Source organism: Odocoileus virginianus, chromosome 8, assembly GCF_023699985.2.
Source record: "Odocoileus virginianus isolate 20LAN1187 ecotype Illinois chromosome 8, Ovbor_1.2, whole genome shotgun sequence".
NCBI lineage: Eukaryota > Metazoa > Chordata > Mammalia > Artiodactyla > Cervidae > Odocoileus > Odocoileus virginianus.
This window is the reverse complement of record NC_069681.1, coordinates 70,008,877-70,033,152: the sequence shown is the minus strand read 5'-3', so window position 1 is coordinate 70,033,152 and position 24,276 is coordinate 70,008,877. Positions and strand designations below refer to the sequence as shown.

Genomic DNA, 24,276 nt, shown 5'->3' with positions numbered 1-24,276 from the left:
GTGATATATACCAAAGAATATGGGGGAAACTGAAAACCTGGAGAATTTTCTCCATCTTTCTGTTTTTTCCCCCATGAACTGGGAAAGGGCCATCAGAGTAGTGTGGTGGTTAAGAGCTCGGTTCAAATCCTGCCTCTGTGATCACACAGCACACTGGTTGTGATATTGGTTTTTTGTTGTTGTTGGCCAGCTGTCTTGTGGGATTTTAGTTCCCTGATTAGGGATTGAACCCTGGCCCTCAGTGGTGAACCTGCAGAGTCCTAACCACTGGACCACCAGGGAACTCCCTAGTTGTGTGATATTGTTACAGCTTTCATTTATCATTGGAAGTCTCTTTCTTCAGTTACAACAGTGATACAAGATCCTATGGGTTTGTTGTGGGGATTAACAAAAAGTATGAATTTAAAGTTTAACAGTCTCTGGCACAAAGTTGGCAATCAATAAATGTTAGCTGAATATGATGACATGAACATACTAAATAGCTGGCATACCCAGCATGGTTAAAAAGACCCAATAATCATTAGTCTACGGACAGTTACTAACTACTAAAAGCAGCAAGATGATTTTAAATATTCTCACGAATCCAGATGGCCTCTAAACTTTGATGGTTCTACTAACATGAAAATTTTGTTCATATACCTCCAAGCAACGTGCTACTGCATTAATGTTATGTACATCACGAAGCCAAAAATATATAAAAGCTTTAAACATGCATAAATAGGAAACAAAAATTACTTAAAATATTTTTATAAAGTGCCAACAAATCATTCTGCCCACACAATAACAGTGATATGGTAACAGCATGGGTGTTATGATGTGTGATGGGATATACTTCACTGTTTTTCAAAATCTTCACTTAATAGTTTGTGCCATAACAATTCAAAAGGTGACTCAAAGTTATTAATACTTATTCCAGTGGCTATCATAGTTGGAAAGATTTAAAAAGAGGAGGTGGCTCACTGGTTGTGCCTGTAAATCAAACAGTCCCTTCCACCGGTTCTTGAAGGTATTTTTCCAGATATTCATTTAAAACATGTTGCTTTTTAAAATGAAGTTATATATTACATATAGTAAAATGCTCAGTTAATTATTTTCTGAGTACCTCTTTTGTGTCTGATGATGTTGGGAGTAGAGAATTTATTATTTATTTATGGCTGAGCTGCATGGCTTGTGGGATCTTAGTTCTAAGAACAGGGATAGAACCTGGGTTGCTGGCAGTGACAGTATGGAGTCCTAGCCACTGGACCAGCAGGGAATTCCCCAGAAGTGGAGAATTTAATCAGTCCTTGTAAGAGAGTACAAATAGATTTACTCATTTATTTTAATTTCATCTATATTATCTCTAAGAGAACTTTTTCTTAAATGTGAAACTTAAAAATAGTTATGAATATTCTTTAATATCACAAAATATTCAGGTAATGTTTAAATTTCCCTGTATTTTTTAAAAAGAAAAAAGTACAATGGGTCTTGTTCAAATCAGGATCCAAATAAGGGCTACATTTGCCTCCTTTCAAACGTTCTTCCTTTTTTTAAAAATGTCCTTTAATTTATAGGTTTCGCCTCTCCTCTCTTTTTTCTCTTGCCATTTATTTCCTCATATTCCAGACACTGCTGACTACATTCCCATGGTATAATTTAACATGCTCAACCTCTGTTCTCTGATATCTGGCCTTTATTAGGTAAAAAGATTTACACAGTTTCAAAGTCAAAACCATAAAACAAAGTACATGAGAAACTTGACTTCCATCCTGTCTCCTTCTTCTCCCCCAAAGAAAATATTTTATTAATTTTGTTAGTTTTCCCCTTATCTTGCCTTTTGAAAAACAGTGTGTATGTGTATGTGTGTGACTGTGCATGTGTGTATACACAAAACACTATACCATATGCATGGGTACAAATGCAGCTTTGATGAGCGAGCAGGGTGTTCATACCTGCCCCCAAGGCCTCCATGGTACCAGGCATCAGCCAAGGGCTGGGGCCCCAGGACTTGTCACACACTTGTCACATGCTGCCATATTTGAGCATAAAACTTAGGCAGGTCCCAAAATTGTAAATCTGAGCCTGGTCTTCTAGGTGGTTACAAAGTTGTATTTGTTGGGGTAGAACTTTAAATGTATTTAACTGCAAGTTTAATCTGTAATCTTTAAATACTTAAGACATATAGCATGTGAGTCTCTATTTGTATTCTTGTCCCAGGCCCAGGAATTGTTAGATTTTCCAAAAGCACATAAAAGCCACATGCTGTAGTGAGAGGAGCCCTGAACCAGGACCCAGCAGCACTGTAACTCTCTGAGCCCAGTTTCCTGTGCAAACACTGTCCGACCCACACACAGTGGAAGAGCTCCGGTGAGAGGCTCCCTTGAACAGTTATCTCTGTGCTTACAGTTCGCTGCAGCTTCTTACAAGGTAGTTAAGAAATGGTTGAGCCTTTTTTTCTTAAACTAAATAATCCATCTTCATCTTCCACATCCCTCCCCTCCATACACACACACTTGTGAACTACAGCCTTGAAAAAATGTTTTCAAATAGGAAATAGTTGTAAAATAGTTACTTCCAATTACTCTGTAAAAACACAGCTGATTTGTAATTGCTCAGCATAAATTACGATCCACTTTTATTCAATGTAAAAGTGGTTAAAAAAATTGTTACTCTCCAGTTCCCTTTCCCATTGGATCTGAACCCTGGTCTCAGGTGGCCGTAAAAGCTGTGCTTATAGTGTCCGCTGTAGAGCATGTGGGCTAGTTTCAAAGAAGGTTGAATTCTTTTGGAACTTATTGCCTCTACCCCTTGTAAAATAGGATAATCTTAGCCTTAAAGGGAGACTGTATGTGAAATGGGCAGTTTGTGTAGTAACTGCTGACTAATATTTTTGTATTTGGGAGGGGATTATCAATAGCTTTCTTGCCTCCTGATCAATATTTTTCTGCTTAAGATCTGTTACCAGTAAAGCTGTTTTCATCTATGTGGATCTAGAGTTGGGAGAGAAGCACTACATGAAAAGGCAAATGAGGAGACAAGATGCTCTTTTAGGTGGAAACACACTTGTTTTGTTTGTTTTTGCTGACGCTGCTACCTGGCATATAAATGACCAATAAAAGACTCACAGATTGAAAAAATTTGTTAAGTTTTAAAGATAAGTTCAAAGATGATTTCAAAATGTAGAGGTTTACTGTACACAGAAACTTACAAAATAAAAACAAAATCATTCCCTATTAACTCCACTATTTTCTGGAATAAAAAATATATATATAAAGACAAATTTTCCTTTAGCCTTATACATAATGCTTTAGGACTTGGGGTGCTATTTATGAGCACCTAAAGTTGCTTCCTGGCCTGTTCTCTGCCCGTGTCTTGCTTATTACAACAAGAAATCCACTGAACCTCCAACTAATAAAAATAAATGGAAAAAAAAAAAAAAAAAGAAGCAATGCACCAGGTTAAAAAAAAAAAAAAAGAAACCCACTGAAAGAGTTTGGTTGCTGACTAGGGTACCTAATAGGAATGTAATTCCCCATAGCCTAAACAATTTCTTTTCATGATTAAGATAATTCTGTGGGGAGGAGGGGCATCATTGTTAATTTAGGAATTACTCTCCATAATTATTACACTGGATCCATATAACAGGACAATAAAAACCTGGCCAACACACATACACTTGCTACAGCTGCTTTTGCTCATGATGAAAACAAACAAGATGAAACAAACAGGCTGAGGGCAAATAAATAAGCAAATATACTAAAAGAAATGACTGAAAATATAAATGAGTTAAAGTCACCTGGGAATGGAAGCATCATCCAGTCTCATCAGCGATTTGATGATTATTCCCTCCTGTTCCAACTTGGTGCAAAGGAACTGCAACACCAGGAAAGTGGCGATCAGGTCTAGAAGGTGCTCTCTTCCTCTTACACCTGGAAGTGAAGCATTCGTTTTTGTCTGTTAGAGACACTGCATCCCAAACGGTACCTGTTTATAACAGTTCTGTTGAAGAATTACATTAATATTACTATTAAACCATAACACATTAGCACATCATAAAACTCTGTAATACTTACCAAGGTCCTTAACTAGCCAGCTATTTAAATAGAAAAGGAGGGCAACTGGAACAAGTGTCTATCATAAGATCCTGATGGTTGTTAGGGGCTGAATTCCATCCAGAGTACCCCATGCACCCTAACTTTCCACATAACCAAAGATGTGTGAAGTTCACTGAAAGAAATTTAGTTTCTAGGCTCCTGCTGCAAATACCTCAGAGGAATAAACCTAAGCATACAACAGATGAACAACTGATACATTGATTAGACCACTGTATTAATATCAAATTATTCCTAGTGATCAGTAGTCTTGGAATAGGCTTTATAGCACTGCTCGTGCCTTGGGTGCCCTGTCAGTAAAACAAAATTTAGATAATTTTCATGTTCCTGTAAATGCTCTGCTTGACCAGAAGCACCACACACTCAGGCAGCCAAACGTGCTGACTCTTAAGTCAGCTCCCAGGCTCTCTGCTTATTTTCTTGTTCCTGGGTCTCTCTCCGAGGTTGGACATGCACCAGTCAATCAGAAGCACTTCCTGTCCCCAGCCGCCCCTCCTATAAAAGCGAGCAGCCCCTTTCCTTACTGTGCCTTCTCTGGGCTCGAGACTGGAGTCTGCCTGCTTCATGAAGTGTGGGATTACAGACTGTTTGATTCTCAAGATCAATAAATTGCTCTCTTTGATGATTTTAACAGTACATACAGGTAACCGGTGTCCTTATCCAAATCAAGATATTTTACTCTATTATGAAAAATACCAACGTTGAAGATGAATGCTTATATCTACTGAGCCCAGAAATTGACCCATTTTTATTTTCTAAAGGCAACCTATGTATCTGAGATGACTTTATACAAACATTTTGATTTTAAACATTGTTACCTTTCCAATCCCAAACTTTGTGAAACCAAACTTTCCACAGGCTTTCCGGTTCAAAATAAGCCACCTGAGAATCTGCTACTTTGGTGAAAAGCTAAAGGCAATCAACACTTAGGAGACTCAGGAAAAGCTTTTTACTACACCCCCCACCCGCAACAGTCTAAAATAAATTAGGAGAAGGGCTGTCTAACAGGAAGAGAGCTGTTGCCAGTCTTCCATTGAGAGACTGAATGCCAGGCAGTGCAAATATCTGTCTACCACACATTCTTTCCCCTCACCTGACCATAAACTGCCTGTTCCCCACCCTCCAGGGAGCCCTACAGCCCCTGTCCCTCTCCCTTGCTCAGCTATCTGGCTGCTTTTTGAGTCTCAGATGTTTCTCTGGCTCCCATACATACATGTACATATGCACGTATGTAATTCAAGTTGTTTCTCTCTTGTTAACCTTTAATTACAGGGGAGTCTCAGCCAAGAACCAGAAGAGGAGAGAGAGAGTTATTTTTCCTCTCCTACAATCTCCATCATCATTAGAGTAACAAGAGAAAGAAACAACTTGAATTCCATATATGCCTATGTACATATGTGTAGTTTCCCAGGTCAATTAACTGTTTCCAAAATGTCTGATATGTAGCACTGTTTGCATTACCACAACATAGTCACTTAATGGTTTTTTAAAAAAATTTGAAGCATACAGAAAAGTAGAAAAAATAATATGATGAATATTCCCATCACCTCATAGCTTACCTACTCTTAACAGTTTTCCAAGCTTTGAATTTTTCTCTTTTCTTTAATAGAAAGAAAATATTTTAAGTTGAAGCCCCCCTTGTATATGTTCTCCAATCCATCTGCTTACACTCCAACCTTCCCTCAGCTTTTCAAAAGTAAACACTCTTCTGTTCTGGGGACTGACATTCCTGTGACGTACACTGCTTGTGAAAATGATCGTCGATGACTACGAACAATTATATGCCAAGAAAATGGACAACCTAGAGGAAATGCCTGCAATGCAGGAGACCTGGGTTCTATCCCTATGTTGTGAAGATTCCCTGGAGGAAGCATGGCAATGCACTTCAGTATTCTTGCCTGGAGAATCCCCATGGACAGAGGAGCCTGGAAAGTTGCAAACCATGGGGTTGCAACGAGTCGGACATGACTGATTGACTAAGCACAGCACAGAGGAAATGCAAAACTTCCTAGAAATATATGATCTCCCAAGACTGGATCTCCCAAGTGCTGTATTCAATATGTCAGCAAATTTGGAAAACTCAGCAGTGGCCACAGGACTGGAAAAGGTCAGTTTTCATTCCAATACCAAAGAAAGGCAATGCAAAAGAATGTTCAAACTATTGCACAACTGCACTCATTTCACACGCTAGCAAAGTAATGCTCAAAATTCTCCAAGCGAGGCTTCAACAGCATGTGAACTGAGAACTTCCAGGTGTTCAAGTTGGATTTAGAAAAAGCAGAGGAACCAGAGATCAAATTGCCAACATCCACTGGATCACACAAAAAGCAAGAGAATTCCAAAAAAACATTTACTTCTGCTTTGTTGACTACGCTAAAGCCCTTGATGGTGTGAATCACAACAAACTGTGGAAAATTCTTAGAGATGGGAATATGAGACCACCTTACCTGCCTCCTGAGAAACCTGTATGCAGATCAAGAAACAACAGTTAGAACCAGACATGGAACAATGGACTGGTTCAAAATTGGGAAAGGAGCATGTTAAGGCTGTATTGTCTCCTTGCTTATTTAACTTAAATGCAGAGTACATAATGTGAAATGCCAGGCTGGATGAAGCACAAGCTGGAATCAAGATTGCTTGGAGAAATATCAATAACCTCAGATATGCAGACACCACCCTTATGGCAGAAAGCAAAGAAGAACTACAGAGCCTCTTTTTGAAGGTGAAAGAAGAGAGTTAAAAAGCTGGCTTGAAACTCAACATTCAAAAAACTAAGATTATGGCATCCGGTCCCATTACTTCATGGCAAATATATGGGGAAACAATGGAAACAGTGAGAGACTTTATTTACTTGGGATCCAAAATCATTGCAGATGGTAAATGCAGCCATGAAAGTAAAAGACGCACACGATTTGGAAAAAAAGTTATGACAAACCTAGACAGCGTATTAAAAAGCAGACATTACTTTGCCAACAAAGGTCCATCTAGTCAAAGCTATGGTTTTTCCAGTAGTCATGTATGGATGTGAGAGTTGGACCATAAAGAAGGCTGAGTGCCAAAGAATTGATGCTTTTGAATTGTGGTGTGGAGAAGGCTCATGAGTCCCTGGGACTGCAAGGAGATCAAACCAGTCAATCCTACAGGAAATCAATCCTGAATATTCATTGGAAGGATTGATGCTGAAGCTGAAGCTCCAATAAATACTTTGGCCATCTGATGGCAAGAGGCAACTCATCAGAAAAGACCCTTATGCTGGGAAAGATTGAAGGCAAGAGGAGAAGGAGATGACAGAGGATGAGGTGGTTGTATGGCATCACTAACTTAAAGGACATGAGTTTCAGCAAGCTCCAGAAGGTGGTGAGGGACAGGGAAGCCTGGTGTGCTGCAGTTTACGGGGTCGCAAAGAGTCAGATACAACTGAGCCACTGAACAAGAAGAAGACTGAATCAGGAAGAAAAGTAGAAAATATCAACAGATCAATTATCAGTAATAAGACTGAATTGGGGGGGGGGGGGAATACACCAAAAACCTCCCAACAACAAAAGTCCAGGACCAGACAGCTTCACAGGTGAATTCTAGCAAAACATGTAGAGAAGAGTTAACATCACGGTTCAGTATCCACACACTGATCAATGTGTTCAACAAATCGAGGAATAAAGATCATAATATCATCTCAATGACTGCAGAAAAAGCTGGATTGCTTATTAAAGATCTTATTTTTTAATTTAGGCATTTATCTCTATGAACTTATCTCTCAGAACTGCTTTTGCTGCATCCCATAAATCTTGGTATGTTGTATTTCCATTTTCTCTTTTCTTTTCCATGGGATTTCCCAGGCAAAGGTACTGGAGTAGGTTGCCATTCCCTTCTCCAGGGGATCTTCCTGACCTAGGGACCAAACCTGCACATCCTGCATTGCAGGTGGATTCTTTACCGCTGAGCCACCAGGTGACAGAGGAGCCTGGCAGGCTACAGTCTGTGGGGTCGCAAGAGTAGGACATGACTTAGCAACTAAACAACTATAACAACCACCACAATTTCCATTTTCATTTGTCTCAAGGTATTTTTTGATTTCTCTTTTGACCCACGTTTTCTTCTGTAACATGTTGCATAATCTCCACATATCTGTGAATTTTTCAGTTTTCCTTGTGTCCTTCTAGGACTTTCATGGTTTTACATTTGTTCTGGTGGATCCTCTGAAGGCTTTGCTTTAGGCCTGGTTAGGGTGGGGCTGTTCAGTTTTTTTCCCTCATCCTGCTGGACAGTCCTTAATCATGAGATACATACAGTCTTTATGGCTCTTCTAGGGTTTCAGTGGAAAGCCTGAGACATTTAGCAAGTCTAATTTGCTATAATCTGAACACTAAATCCTGTCTTTCCAACACTTGGTGACAGCTGAAATCTCTGCTCAGCCCTCTAGCTTCCGTATTGTTGCTTTTTTCTGGATTCCTTGAAGGCACACTGGTGTATCAATAGGTTAGGGGACAGCCAAGGATCTGAGGGAGGTGTGTGTGCGTAAGTCAGATTTTTTCGTTTATTACGTCATTCCATACAATTTTAAGTGAACAGACATTGGGAAAATCTACTGGGAGTATCACACAGATGATGCCAATATTGATGAGAATGTTTTGCATAAGGTAAGAACAGGGACCACTGACACTATCATCCCCTGAAATGTGTACATTCCATACAAAAAGAATAAATAAAATTTACTGGCATTTAATTAGCATTATTCTTGGCAATCTATGAACTATGATACGCCTGAACAATTGCAGAATCTTCAGAGCAAAACAAAGCATTTTCTTCCACTAGCAGATGTAGCAGTTTGTTTCGCTAAAAACAAGCAAATAAATCAACACAACAAAAACAACACACACAATCCCAAAACAAAAGTTGAAGGAGCTTTCAATGCAGCTTTCAGAGCTCCCTGCTCTGCGGTCCCCTCCATTAAGGATTCTCACCTTCAATTTCGAGGTGCTCTCAGGCTCAAACGCTGACCCCTGTGCCATCATCCCATGAACCCTTTCTGTTTCAGTTCTAACCTCCATGTGCCTCATGAACTGAGAAGCGCCTTCAGGTGAAAAGGTGGATAAAAGTGGAGCTCACCTAATTTGTTTCTCTTCTTTCAAGGTTTGTGTCCCTGATAGTTTCTGCCTGCTTCTGATTATATTCCAGGCCTTCAGAGAGTGGTTTTAAAATATTTTGTCTAGGGTTAATAAATGTAATTGACAGGAGTTAGTCAGCTCTTCTTTCACTCCAGAAACTAAAACACCCTGCAAGTTTTCGTCATTACATTTGGTCTAGCACAATTTAAAGAAGTGCAATTCAAAGAGTACATTTCCCAGCTCCCTGTGTTAGTATCTGGGTGGGGCTCAGAGGCTCATTCTTGCCACATTTTCTCTCTCTCTCTCTGGTCTACCAGGTGGATGATGCCAGAGTAATCTTTTTTTCTTTCCTTTTCACCAGGAGTTAACTGTAAAGACACATATTGATGATGGTCGAACTGCAGTATAGAAGGAGTCTAAGTATCCAAACCGCTGTGTGGAGCGGGACTTCCCTGAGGACCAACACCTGACTGTGAGGTGCACGTGAAAGCGATCTTTGTGTTTAGCCTACTTGCATCTTTTGACAGCAGTCATTGCTACTTACGCTAATAGGTCTGCACAGGTAATATCCTACTTAATGGTAAAGATCACTAGAAACTAGTCCCATCCTTTGATGATTAACAAATATAATCCCTTTCACATGTAACAAATATATTTGAACACTGGTTTACAAAAATGTGTAACATTTAAGAGTATGACATTTATAAATAGAAAAATAGTGACGTACCTAGAGATCGAATGCCTTTTTGTTCAAGAAAGCTGTTTAAAATATTTGTATTAAGTTTTAATATAAATCCCAGTTCTTGTGTAAGTTTCCAGCAGCCATCCTACGAAATTAAGAAAACAAAATTTCAGCCACATTATTAAAATTTCATCACATGAGTTATGTGATGAATAATATGTTTTCAACTCAGGGAATTAAGACATCTTTACTATAAAATCAAAGTTCTTCACATGCAAACACAGTATTATTGGGAATCTCATAAATACTATGGACAGTAAGTATTATATCTGGTGGCATTTGTAATAAAGCAGTAGAGAGGTTCACATATGGAGATTTTTTAAAATAGTATACATTTTTTTCTTCTAGTAATTCTTTGAAACAATGTTTCTCAAACTTTTAAATAACACGGTTCCTTTTGTTCAACATTAAAATGTGTCCTTATGAAGAAATATGAAAATGACTCTTTTCCACTAAAGATAAAATTATGTTGAACATGCTCTTTGAAACTACCTTCCTTGTGCTCAAAGACCCTGCCCACTCCAGCTAAGATGGATCTTCATCACATGCTTACAGAAGTGTTGCAAGCCTAATCCTGGGGATTCTAACCGAGAAGCAGACAGACTCCAGGTCCAAGGTGAACTAACACAGGGCGTGGAGGAAAAGGTAGGATGAAGGTAAGCACATGGGTGAGAGGATCTATGGCAACAATTTGAAAACTAACAGGAGTGACAGAATGTGCCAGCCGGCCCTCACCCAGTACAGAGTGCTGTTTTCTTATCTTGTGAGTCGCTTCCTGTGAAGTACTGTCACTGAACCCACTGTGCAGATGAGGATGCTGAGGTACGAAAACTTAAGCAAGTTGTCCAAAGTCACATGGCTGACAAGCAGTAGCAGCAGGACCTAACCCCCAACACTCTTGCTGCTCCCACATACACTTCTCCAGCTGGGGGCTGCTGGCAGCTGGTCTACCCTCTGAGAGCTGGACACTTTTATTACTCTCACTGCGTGAATGACTGAAAGACTGACTTGCCCTAGATCTCAGAGTGGAAGGGCTGGGACTTGAACTGACACTAAGCCAAGTTACTTTTCTACTTTACTATACTCTTGCCTGGAAAATTCCACAGATGGAGGAGCATGGTAGGCTACTGTGGATGGGGTTGCAAAGAATTAGACATGACTGAGCAATTGAGCATATTACGTCAAAACAACTTAATTGCAGACATAAGATTGGGTCTTAGTACCAGTGCAAGAACTAAATTTATAGAGTGTGATTTACCTTCACAAATGGAATGATAATGTCTAATATAAGATCACATGTTGAGTCACATTCCTGTGAACTTTAATATTTAGAGTGTACTTACAACACTTGTGCTTTACTTCGCAATGTGACAATTGTTGTGAACTGCAGTTCAGAAGTTTTAGAACCTAGGAGATTAATGTCTTACCCCAGGACCCACTCAGGGATGCTGACCTTCAACTGAGGAATGTTAACACTCCCTTCCATGATATTCTGGCCTAACAGTTAAAAATAGATAGGTAAGAACCAGCTATCCTCAAGCATACTGTTTGTTCAGCTGGCTTCTCAGTGAAGGAAGCTGCGTTCCAGCACTAGTTCCTCATGTCAGTGTGGACCAGCAGCAGTCTGGTGAGTAGCTACTTTGTGTAGCACCATCCTGAACTTTGAAGCTAATTAAGCACAGATATATGGAGAGATAAGACTAGTACCTTGGTCTGAAGCCTGAAGAGTTCAGTTGAAGGCACATAATTCTTCCAGCTTGCTTTGCCAACTAGGCCACCCTCATCTTTTTGTGCCTGGGCGCTTGCAGTAAAGCCACTTCTCAGGTCATATTTTGCCAGCTTTTTAAAAATCCTACTTGCCAGAGGTCCTGCTGTTTTATCACTTTCCGTTTCAGAAGAACGTTCAAAAAATGAACAATCACGTTGGAGGGAGTCTAATGACAGAGGTTCATCATACACAGCTAACAGAGTAACGTCTGGCTGGACATCCTCAGCAGGGCCAGATGGAGCCACTGGCCGCTTGTAACTGGCACTCCTAGGAGCTGGGATATGGTGAGAAGGAAGAGAGGAAAGAGGGAGAGGAGGAATGCCAACCCCCTGAGATAGAGGGAGAGCAGGGGGAACAATTCCCCCAGATAGAGGGGGAAGAGAGGGAGGAGGAACAGCAACCCTCCTACGTAGAGGGGGAGGAGGGGGAGGAGGAGGAACACCAACCCCCCCAGGCAGAGATGAAGGAGGGGGAACAATCCCCCCAGATAGAGGGGGAGGAGGGGGAGAAGGAGGAACAGCAACCCTCCCAGGTAAAGGGGGAGGAGGGGAAGGAGGAGGAACACCAACCCCCCCAGGTAGAGGGGAAGGAGGGGGAACAACCCCCCTGAGTAGGGGGGGAGGAGGGGCAGGGGAAGAAAAGACAGACCCCACGAGTGGACTAGGGAGAAGACCTGTAGAAGGACAGGAAGCAACATACAGCTGAACAGGGTGGACACCGAAGCCTGTGGCACCCCCTTGATCAGTTTTGGGCAGCTGTGACCTGGAGCTATACGAGGCCCTGGGAGCAGCAGCAAGTCGCAAGGGTGGGCCCTGGAGATGCAACCTGGGAAAAGACGCCATGTCCAGGGAAACGTCGGCACCACTGCCCGTCTCCAGGTACTTCTTAGGGGAACTGAAGTGTTTGGGACTAGCTGGAGAACCGAACAGTGCTGAGCTGGGATGATGGTGGAAAGCAGAGCCAACATGGAGGGGTGCAGTTAAGAAGCTAGGGGCAGTAGGAATGTCGGAAACGCTTGTTTTCTGTGAGATGGCTTCTGTGAATTGTGGTTTAACTTCTGTTTGTTTAGATGACTCCATCGGACCCAAACCCCAGGGCTCCTCCGCATTCCTGAAGACAAAACTGACCGCTTCAGATTCTTCCAGGGCATCAAAGCTAAAAGCTTCAAAATCTTCAGAAAGTCTCGTGTTAAGTGCTGAACGTTTCTTTACAGTCCAAAATTTAGGTTTACATTTACGTTTGGATTCTTGCTTCCATTCAGAGGATGCTGAAAGAGTCTGCCAGAAAGAGAAGTGACAACATAAGGAAAGCACAAGTCAAGGGGATGACGATCAAGCATCCAGGCTTCCTGGAGCTGACCTCCCAGCACTGATGAAACTGTCTGTCCCAGGGCACTGAGAAGACCAGACACTCAGGGTCACTTACCTATAGTGCCCTCATTTATAGACACAGAGTTGGAGAGCTGGAGACGGTGTCAGCGGTAAATACACCAAATATCTTAATCTCTCTCTGTTCTTAGAATCACAGAATTTTAAACACCCCTTATTTTCCACAAGAGGAAACTGAGGACCATAAAAGGGACTTGTCAAAGACTTGACAATAAGCAATATTATAGTGTCAAATTAGTCCTAAAATGGGCTTTCCAGGTGGCACTGGTGGTAAAGAACCCACCTGCCAATGCAAGAAACATAAAAGATGTGGGTTCAATCCCTGGGTTGGGAAGATCCACTGGAGGAGGGCATGGCAACCCACTCCAGTATTCTTGCCTGGAGAATCCCATGGACAGAGGAGCCTGGTGGGCTATAGTCCATGGGGTCACAGAGAGTTGGACACAACTAAAGCAACTTAGCAGCCCTAAAATAAATGATATAATGAAATTATTCTAGTCTTTTATACTGCTTTATAGCAATATTAAGAAAAGGAGAAAACTGAAAAAAAATCTCCAAAGTTTTAAAGTAATGTCTTTTACACTAGAATATGAAAATGTATAAAAAAAAGAGAATAAGGGATGCTCTGTCACTACTATTATCTGAATAAATTTTAAAGAGTATTCCTTAAAATATGCATGTAAATAAAATCAAATTTTATATGAATTACTAGTCCTTGAGATATTTTAGAAATAATCAGCTTTTATTTTTACCAATGTAAAGGAGTTTTGTGTTTTTTTTTTAAAGGAGTAGTCCCTTCCCAGTTCAGACAAATGTGTATATTTAAATAATTAATGGGGCTTCCCTGGTAGCTCAACTGGTAAAGAATCTTCCTCCGATGCAGGAGATCCCAGTTCAATTCCTGGGTTGGGAAGCTCCCCTGGAGAAGGGATAGGCTACCCTCTCCAGTCTTCTTGGGCTTCCCTTGTGACTCAGAGGGTAAACAATCTGCCTGCAATGCGGGAGACCTGGGTTCAATCCCTGGGTTGGGAAGATGCCCTGGAGGAAGGCATGACAACCCACTCCAGTATTCTTGCCTGGAGAATCCCCATGGACAGAGGAGCCTTGTAAGCTACAGTACATGGGGTCCACACAGAGTCAGACATGACTGAGTGACTAAGCATAGCTCAGCACATATAATTAATACTGCAGGACACAGGACAAGACACACATTTCAAAATAAGATTTACAAATGCATATCTGGTTAAATTTTTCTTAATTAGATGAGCAAAGTGAAAAAAGAGCAAGTGATGGGCCAGACCCATCAGACATTGAAGACTTTTATAAAATTACAATTATAACAGACTGATCTAGGAAACAGAATATAGGGTCCAGCAACAGATCCTAACACATATGGGGAGTTAGGAGATGATAAAGACAACAAAGATTCCTCAAATCAATTCGAGGAAAAGAAGATTTATTTAACAAGTGGTGCTGGGGAAAGTCGGAAGTCATCTGGAAAGGAATAAAGTTGTTCCCATATGTCCTGTCTTATACCAGGAAAGATTCTGATTGGATGCAAATTTCAACATAAACATGAAGCCATAAAACTATTTAAAGAAAGAAATCATGGGAAATTTTTAAAAAGCATAATATGTGAAGGAAAGATTTCTAAGCATGACAAAAGACAAAGCAATACAGAACAAAGAAACCCAAAGATGAAAAAGCTTGACTGCATTAAAATACCTGCATGACAAAATGATGATAAGCAACATCAAAATACAAATGGCAAACTGAGAAACAAATTTTTGCAACTAGTATCATAAAGGCCTAATTTTCTTAGAAAATACAATTTTCCTAAAATAAATAAGAAAATGGTTAATCTCACAATTTAAAAAGGTAAAAGACATTAATGGACAATACCTAGAAAAGATGAATATGTGGGCTCTTAGGAATATGAAAACATGTTCCTTTTCATTCATAAAGAAATTAAAATTAATATATCACTAATATGCTTTTAACCTATCAGATCTGTAAAGATCAAAAATTTGAATAATATACTGGGTTAAAGAGAGAATAAAGTAACAGCCTCTCAAGTGCTGCTGATGGGAGAGTGAACTGATATAACCTATGTAGCGGCAATCTGGGCTTTCAGGTGGCGCTAGAGATAAAGAATCTGCCTACCAATGCAGGAGATGCAAAACAGGCAGGTTTGATCTCTGGGTTGGGTAGATCCCCTGGAGTAGGAAATGGCAACTCACTCCAGTATTCTTGCCTGGAAAATTCCACGGACAGAGGAACCTGATGTGCTACAGTCCATGGGGCCACAGAGAGTTGGACACGCAAAAAGGCAATTTGGTTAGAGCTAACTGGAGATCAGCCCTGGGTGTTCATTGGAGGGACTGATATTGAAGCTGAAATTCCAATACTTTGGCTACCTGATGAGAAGAGCTGACTCATTTGAAAAGACCCTGATGCTGGGAAAGATTGAGGGCAGGAGGAGAAGGGGACGACAGAGGATGAGATGGTTGGATGGCATCACTGACTCAATGGATGTGCGTTTGGGTGGACTCCACAAGTTGGTGATGGACAGGGAGGCCTGTTGTGCTGCGGTTCATGGGGTCGCAAAGAGTTGGACACGACTGAGTGACTGAATTGAACTGAACTTAATTGAATTATATATTCAAAATAGATTTATTTGGGTATAATTGACATACATAGCTTTATCTTAGAGTGATGAGTTCTGGAGTAAATAAACATCCCTGAGACCATTGTCACAGAGGGGAATGACATATTCAGCACACATTCCTTTAGTGTGCCCTTTTGTGACCCATCTCACTCCTCCTCCTTGCTTTCTGTAACTTCAGATTGGTTTGCACATATTTTGTGTCAATGGAAGCTTACAGCTTCCATTCTTTGTTTGACTTTTACTCAGTATAACTGTCCTGACATTTATGTATGTTGTTGTATATATCAATGGTTAATTCTCCTTTTTAACCTTTTTTTGAGCTACAGGACTTCCCTGTAGCTCAGGTGGTAAAGAATCTGCCTGCAATGCAGAAGATCTGGGTTCAATCCCTGGGTCAGGAAGATCCTCTGGAGAAGGGAATGGCAATCCATTCCAGTATTCTTGCCTGGAGAATTCCATGGACAAAGGAGCCTGGCAGGCTACAGTACATTGGGTTGCAAAGAGTCAGACACGGCTGAGAGACTAACACTATTTCTCCTTTTTACTGCTGAGTAGTTACTCTTGTAAGGCTGTACCACAATTTGTTTATTCATTTATCTCCTGATGGTTGTGTCCAACTTCTGGCTGCTACAAGTAAAGCCGCAATGAATACTCATGCACAAGTCTTTGTGTAAACATATACTTTCATTTCATTTGGCTGCGTCAAATGATAGGTGTATAGTTAACTCTTTAAGAAACTGAGAGTTTTCTAAAATGATCTTCTGCTTATTTTTTTTACTGGGTTGTTTTCTTATTATCAGATTGTAAGATTTCTTTATATATTTTAGATAAGCATATTTGTTAGACATGTTTTGCAAAACATTTTCTCCCAGTCTGTGGTCTGCCCTTTCATTTTCTTAACAGTGTCTTCTGGAAAATAAAAGTTTTTGATATTAATAAAGTCCAGTTAACCAATTTTTTTTGTAGTTTGTTCTTTAAATTTAGGAAAGAACATTAAGGTTTCCTAGTTCATTAAGGTTTTCTCCTATGTTTTCTTCCCAGAAATTTAGGTTTCAGTTATTACATTCAAGCCAATAATCCAGTCAATCTTTTTATATGGAGTGAGCTAAGGGTAGAGGGGTTTTGTTTTGTTTTTTGGTACATGACTATACAATCTTTTCAGATTCATTTTTTGAAAAGATCATTTTCCCCCACTGAATACCTTGGTACCTCTGGAGACAATTGGCCCTATATATCTGGATATATTTCTAGATTCTCCACACTGTTCCAATGGTCTAGATGTCCACTTTATGTTAATACCACACTTTCTTACTTACTGTGGCTTTATAGTAAGATATCAGATGGTGGGTGTTAAGGCCTCCAACCTCTTCTTCCTTTTCAAAGTTGTTTTAGCTAGCCAAGATCCTTTACATTTTGTTCTTTAGTTGCCAAGTCATGTCAGACTCTTTGCAACTCCATGGATTGTAGCCCGCCAATTGTAGGCACCTCTGTCCAGGATTCTTCAGCAAGAATACTGGAGTGAGTTGTCATGCCCTCCTCCAGGGGATCTTCCTGACCCAGGGATCAAACTGGTGTCTCTTACGTCTCCTGTGTTGGCAGGCAGGTTCTTTAGCACTAGGGCCACCTTGGAAGCACATAAATTTTTTCCCTTGGATTTTAACTCCTTAAATATTGGCAGTTTCACTTCTCTAACTTGGATACTCCAGAGTCTTACTACCACTGTTTTGTTTCTTTGCTTTTGTATATGCCTTCCAGGTTTTATTTCCCTGGAGACGGGAATGGCAACCTACCCCAGTATTCCTGCCTGGGGAATTCCAAGGACAGAGGAGCCTGGTGGGAGTCCAAGGAGTTGCAAAGAGTTGGACACAACTAGTGACTAACATCTTCCAGTTTTTATTTAAGTTGTGCTTCCCAACTTCTATTATGTGGTCACAAAGGCCATAGCATAAAGCACCACAAACTTTAATAAATATTAGTGGTGAAGTCAGATGATTAGATAGGCTTTTATCACTACTTTCAGGATGAACTGCCTGTCTCTCTTAGAGGGAAGGCCTTTGGCTTCCTGAACCACAGTTTGTCTGTAACCACAATTGTTCCTCTTCTGCACTTTATAGCTACATTTGTAAATGGAGCCTTTCTCAGTAACGTAACAGCATTTTTAAAAATGTGCAAAAGTTCCCATCATCAGGCAGACATCGGTATCTGCGTATACAGATCAAAAGGGTGCTATTTTAGCAAAGGGTTCCCCTTACCATCATAAAAGCATGAACACACAGTATCAACTGATTTGTAATCAACACTCACCTGCATCCTGCTGGCATCTGGTTGTCCCCCCTGCCAACTCATGTATGGCAGAAAATCTATGTCTTCTTTGGCAATAAGTTCCAAAGTATTTGGAATATCAGGAGAAAGTGACTCATTACCATCCTATATTGAATCACAATCAGGTAAAGAGAAAACAGACATTATCATATTAAATTATTATTATAAATTCTAAAGCCTCACGAATGTTTGGTTTGGAATATGTTTGGGGGTCGGACTGGATCCTGTGTCCTGGGAGAGAGGATGGTCAGGTTGGGGTGAGGGTCCCCTTCACAGAGCACTCGCTGGGTGGTGCTACATCAAGTGCCTTGGCGGGCTCTCCTCTCAAACTGTGTAGGAGAAAGGGCCACTCATAGGGTAAGGGGAGCCCAGGCCTCTCTTATTTTTTGAGGGTCAAGAATTAATAAAAGTGAGAAATGCCAAGAATGTAACAAATTGTAGTATATCTTAAAATTCACATATTCAACTATTTGTTACACTTTTGGCATTTCTCATCTTTATTAACTGTGTACTAATTCAACTATAACATTAAAATAACAGCACAGGTAACTCATGCAGAGATCACACGAGCCCTGTGCTCTGCGTGGATGAGAGGCCCGTGGACGCATGGGCCACCAGTGTCAGTGAAGGCAAGAGTCAGCTTCTTAGCACGCAAATATAGATAAAATGACCATGAATTAAAATACATACCCTTTTCTCCACAGCCACAAAGCTTGTAAATTGTGTTACGAGAGAGTTTTCTTTACTGAGTTTAATAATCAGAGATTTTAAGGTTTGCTTCTTCATCTAGGAAAAATGAATAATAAGACAGAATAATAATGAATAACAAATGAAATCATGTCCTATTTTTCACTATTTAGCTATATATGACCAATTAAATGAGTACTACATAATACAAAAAGCTGTCTTTCTGTAAGAAGTGGATAATTTTATAATTAGGATTTCCAATGCAACACTGAGTCGATGGCTCTGCCTAAGTATCTCAAGTGGCTAACTTGCCATTTCCTGCAAAAAATGGGCCCAACGAGAGGCTAAAGTACAGAAAGAGCGATTCATATTCATGAGCTTCTTGTGGCTTGGCTGCTGAGCTGCCAAGACCTTAGTGAGTCTGTCTCTCACTGTAAAGATGAGGCTCCCAAGCTGTCGGGAGGTGGAGGGACTGGTCCAGGCTGGTCTGCTGGTGCGGCTGGTCAGCTGCCCTCAGATGGAAAAGGACCCTGAGCAAAGCAGGACCAAGGCTGCTGACCTGAGGGTGGGAAGGAGGGCGCTGATCTCTGAGGGAACCAACTACCTGGGGAGGTGTATGCTGAGCGCTAATGCTCCAGCCATCATTTGACAGCAGTCATCTGGGTATGGGGTAGCAGAGGGAGTCCCCTGCCAGGGCCTCAGTGGCTCAGTGATGAAGAGGCAAGGTAGGCTTGGCTCTGCTGAGCTCCGCAGGCAGCTCAGCCCCCCAGACCTGCCCTCTTCATCACAGATGGAGACACTCGCCCTACAACACACAAGCACCTAGGCTAGGTGGTGTCTTTACAGGCACTGAGGGAGTCGTCTGAGTCTCCTTTGCCTCCCTCTGACGGGGACAATGATCACAGGGTTCTGTCAATAATTCATTCAACGAGCTAACTAAAAACTAAATCAAGTAACTACGGGGCACCTGGTACCCCGGCACGGAAAACACAGCAATGACGACAGGGGTCCCTTTCCACCTGCTGATCCTCACTCACATTTCCATGGGTAAAGTAACTCAAGAAAGGCCAAGAAAAACAGACAATGGCTTTCCCGTGAAAAAGCAAACCTCGTGATTCACTTCATTTTCGTGGAGAATGCCATCTTCGTAATCTCTGATCAGAGCTCGCGCTGCCAGCTTGTGAATCATCTGTTCAGGCAGCAAAGGAAAAATGATTCTAATTCATGTCATACATAGGAAATCATCTAAATAATTGAGATGTGTTTACATACAGTGAAATTCATCCCTTTGGTGTGCAGGTTGATGTGTTTTAACTAATGTAGATGGTGTGTGGGCTTCCCTGGTGATTCAGCTAGTAAAGAATCCACCTGCAATACGGGAGACCTGGGTTTGATCTCCGGGTTGGAAAGATCCCCTGGAGAAGGGAAAGGCTACCACTCCAGTATTCTGGCCTGAAGAATTCAATGGACTGTATAGTCCATGGGGTCACAAAGAGTCGGACATGACTGAGCGACTTTCACTTTCACAGACTGTATGTGGGGGCTTCCCTGGTGGCTCAGCTGTAAAGAATCTGCCTGTGATGCAGGAGACCAGGGTTTGATCCCTGGGTCGGGAAGATCCCTGGGAAGAGGGCATGCAACCCACTCCAGTATTCTTGCCTGGAGAATCCCATGGACAGAGGAGCCTGGTGGGATACAGTCCATGGGGTCACAAAGAGTCAGACATGACTGAAGTGACTGAGTACACATGCATACAGTGTGTGAGCACCACTGAAACACAGAGGAGGGGATTTCTTCCTATTAAAACCTCGTGTCGTGTCGCTGTGCAGTCACCTCCAGTCCTGGCACCTACTCATCTCCATTCTGTCCCTATAGTTGGCATTTTCTATACACGTGTGAACTGTTCTACTGAAAGAGACAGCCCAGGGCTGTGAGGCCTGACTGTGATCTCCACTCTGAAGGGGCCACAGACAGAGCATCAGGAAGTCAAGGGCCAGGGCACCACCCTTTCCTCAAATGGCTGAAACAACAGGACTCAAAAGGCAATGTCTCCTGTAAGTGACAATTCCAACTCCTGCCATTTTTTACTGGTAAGGCCATGATTCACAATGGAAGGACAACTATAAAAATTGTGACTTTATGGAAAATGACCTGCTCCCAGGTAAAATCCCACTGAGATTCAGCAGTTTTTCAGACGATACAAAGATGCCCTTAAATTCTATACGTAAGTCATGGCAAGTAATAAGTTAAGTGCTTTCATTCAATGCCAAAATGAAAGCTTTGCTTTATTTTTGTTGTTGTTTAGTCACTAAGTCATGTCCAACTCTTTTGTGACCCCATGGATTGTAGCCTGCTGGGCTCCTCTGTCCATGGGATTTCCCAGGCAAGAATATTGGAGTTGGTTGCCATTTCCTTCTCCAGGGGATCTTCCCAACACAGGGATCAAGCCTTCGTCCTCTGCATTGGCAGGTGGATTCTTTACCACTGAGCCACAGCAATGTCTGGTTATACAGATATAAATTAAGGAATGGTTTGTCTGGTTACGTAAATACTCCTATGAATAGTAGTAGTAGTTACTGCCTTAGTCGTGTCTGACTCTTTTCGAACCCATGGACTGTAGCTCACCAGGCTCCTCTGTCCATGGAATTCTCCAGGCATACAGCAGACAGCTTAGGAATTTTCCAGATCTAACTATAGCAGATTTGGTACTAATGCAAATACTACAAATTCATTTGCTTTTAATCCAAAAGTAGAAAAAACAAAAACACATCCTCAATGTACAATGTTTTACTCGTCATCCAGTACAGTTATACTCAGTATTCTAAAGTAAGTGGCAAGGACCAGGCACTGCAGGTACACTGAACCTGTAGGAAGACGTGCACATCTTTAAGAACCACCTTTAAAGGTTTCATTCACAAAACACCAGGTTTAACTGCAGTTATTTGTGCCCACTGATGCCCCTGTGGATACTTCTGGACTCAAGACCCCGAATGAAGAGCTGCTGCCTTAGAAACCAATGGACAGTGTCCTCGCTTGTGGAGATGACAACCCTCCACATCACATCAGGTGCTAAGATGTCAACACAGAAAACAATGCAGGAAGGATGTGGTGCACTAAAAATGAAAATACAGAACTATTTTAACTTTTAAAAACAGTGAGTGCACAGTTTACATTTTTTTTTTCCATTTATTTTTATTAGTTGGAGGCTAATTACTTTACAACATTGCAGTGGTTTTTGTCATACATTGAAATGAATTAGCCATGGATTTACATGTATTCCCCATCCCGGTCCCCCCTTCCACCTCCCTCTCTACCCGATCCCTCTGGGTCTTTCCAGTGCACCAGGCCAGAGCACAGTTTACATTTTTAAACTCACCGTTCCAGTTGTCTTCTGAAGTTCAGTCGTTGACACCACTGTAGAATACTCTCTCTCTTGAATTAGCGCATGTAGAGTTGCCTGAAATGGGAAAAAAAATTCCTTATAGTTTTTCAACTTCATAGTGTCCTGGTTAGTTCAACAGTGATTCTTTCAGTGATTTTAATGAGAATTAAGAGGCTCTCCAGTGCCCTTGGTTAACCAACCGCTGTGATCCCAGGAAAAACTGTGCAGCATATTATGACGTGGGGGTAAAGTAAAGGGAAGAAAAAAGAAAAAGAAAGTAATTAGCAAAACACATTGCTGTCCCCATAATAAAAAGCCTGCGTGCTCCTCACTTGTGTACAGTGAGGCGTGAGCCCGTAGACGAGGAGTCGCTCGCTGTGGAATAGGGACTGCACCTGGGCGGGGGCCTGCAGGGGTGCGGGTGCGTCCGTGCTCAGCTGCTGCCATTTGACGGAGACCGAGTGGCAACTGGGAGAACTCATCCTACCCATCTGGGCTTCTATCTATTTATCAAGAGGGGTTATTTCTCTTTCAGTGTTACATTCAGAAAATAGTTACCTAACACTTACACGACTTTACATTCTGTCCTTTGAGAATTGTAGCTCTTTGTTTTTTTCTCCTCCTTCCTGCTACAGGGTACATTTCCAAAAGGATTCTAAGTCAAATTTTTAATAGCACTAGCACATAATTTAAATTCACAAAACATCTTAAAATTATTCTATTAATTAAACACCAATATACTACTTTGTCGTGTAGTAGATTCCAGTTATAAAAATTAACCCTGCAAAGGACTTGAATATACATTTCTCCAACGAAGATATGCTAATGGCCAATCAGCACATGAAAAGATGTTGTTACTAGAGAAATACAAATCGAAACCTTAATTAGATACAAATTCACATCCATTGGGAGGGCTATATAAAATCAAAAAGTGTGAAAATAAGTATTGATGGTGATGTGCAAGAAACTGGAACCTTGGCACACTGCTAGTGGGATTGTAAAATGCCAGTGAACAACAGTATGGCAGCTCTTAAAACACTAAGTGCAGTTACCACATGACTCAGCAATCCCACTTCTGGGTATTGAAATTAGGGCCTCCAACACATGCCTGTATACCAATCATCATGTCAGTATGATTCACAGTCAAAAGGCAGAAACAACCCTGGGGTCTGGCGACAATAAATGGATATACAAAATGTGGTGTACACATATAATAGAATATTTTTCAGCCTTAAAAAGGTAGAAAATTCTGACATACGCTACAACATGAATGGACCTCAAAAACACTATGCCAAATGAAAAAGCCAGGCACAGAAAGACAAACATTGCTGGATTCCACTGATATGAGGTTCCTAGAGGAGCTAAGTTCACAGAGACAGAAGAGGGTGGGTACCAGGGGTTGGGGGAGCAGGGGCGAGGAGTCATTGTTTAACTGGGGGTAGAGGGGCTTCCCTGGGTCCCCAGTGGTTGAGACTCTGTGCTTCCATTGCAGAGGCATAGGTTTGATCCCTGGTCAGGGAACTAAGATTGCTACATGCCACATAGCACAGCCAAAAAAAGAAAAGAATTAGGGACAGACCTTCTGTTTGGGATGATGGAAAGGTTCTGGAGTTAGATCATGGTGATGGCTACACAAGACTGTGAGTTCACTTAAAAACCATGAATTGTACACCTGAAAATGGTAAAGTTTATGTATATTTTGCCACAATAAAAAATTAATCAGAGCAAAATGTGTAATATTTCATTGTTAAAAATCAACCCATGACATTATATAAAGCAGAAATCAAACCACTAGCTACAACTGCCTGCAGAGCTCTGGTTAGTGTGTGCTTTGAATCTGAAGCTCATCAAGATGACAAGATGGAATAAATGGCCAGGCTCGATGTGGCTAAAATAAACAGTATGCAGAGGTTTATAGTAATCAGTGGTTAGAGACGGGAAGAGGAATTCATGTTGTCAGAACCATGGTTAAGGCTTGCATCCATGCAATAATACATAAATTGAAAAAAAAAAAGTTAGCTAGAAGAACGCCCCAGTGGAGTGTTTCCTGTGCAAGCCTAGCAGTAACTAAGGGTTGGGGGAAGGCTAGGGGTAACTAAGGGTGGGTTGCAATAAGGTGGGTA

At 41.2% G+C, this 24,276-nt stretch overlaps 1 protein-coding gene across 3 annotated transcripts in view; it reads right to left on the bottom strand.

Moving 5' to 3' along the window:
* PARP4 (poly(ADP-ribose) polymerase family member 4) overlaps positions 1 to 24,276 on the bottom strand; it is a 69,494-nt gene that overhangs the window by 1,036 nt on the left and 44,182 nt on the right. The window contains exons 26-34 of one of the 3 annotated variants that reach the window (XR_011489077.1): positions 22,486 to 22,656; positions 22,148 to 22,228; positions 19,880 to 19,960; positions 18,775 to 18,870; positions 18,067 to 18,189; positions 11,646 to 12,983; positions 9,924 to 10,023; positions 9,198 to 9,297; positions 3,821 to 3,908 (exon numbers count right to left, since the gene is read on the bottom strand). Coding sequence is in view for 2 of the 3 variants with exons in the window: in XM_020915116.2 (XP_020770775.2) it covers positions 3,776 to 3,908; positions 9,924 to 10,023; positions 11,646 to 12,983; positions 18,067 to 18,189; positions 18,775 to 18,870; positions 19,880 to 19,960; positions 22,148 to 22,228; positions 22,486 to 22,656 (2,123 nt within the window). In the remaining variant the exon portion in view is untranslated. Of the gene's footprint in view, positions 1 to 3,775; positions 3,909 to 9,197; positions 9,298 to 9,923; positions 10,024 to 11,645; positions 12,984 to 18,066; positions 18,190 to 18,774; positions 18,871 to 19,879; positions 19,961 to 22,147; positions 22,229 to 22,485; positions 22,657 to 24,276 lie in introns of those variants that run through there. The other 2 variants (XM_020915116.2, XM_070471621.1) reach the window with 2 other exon arrangements.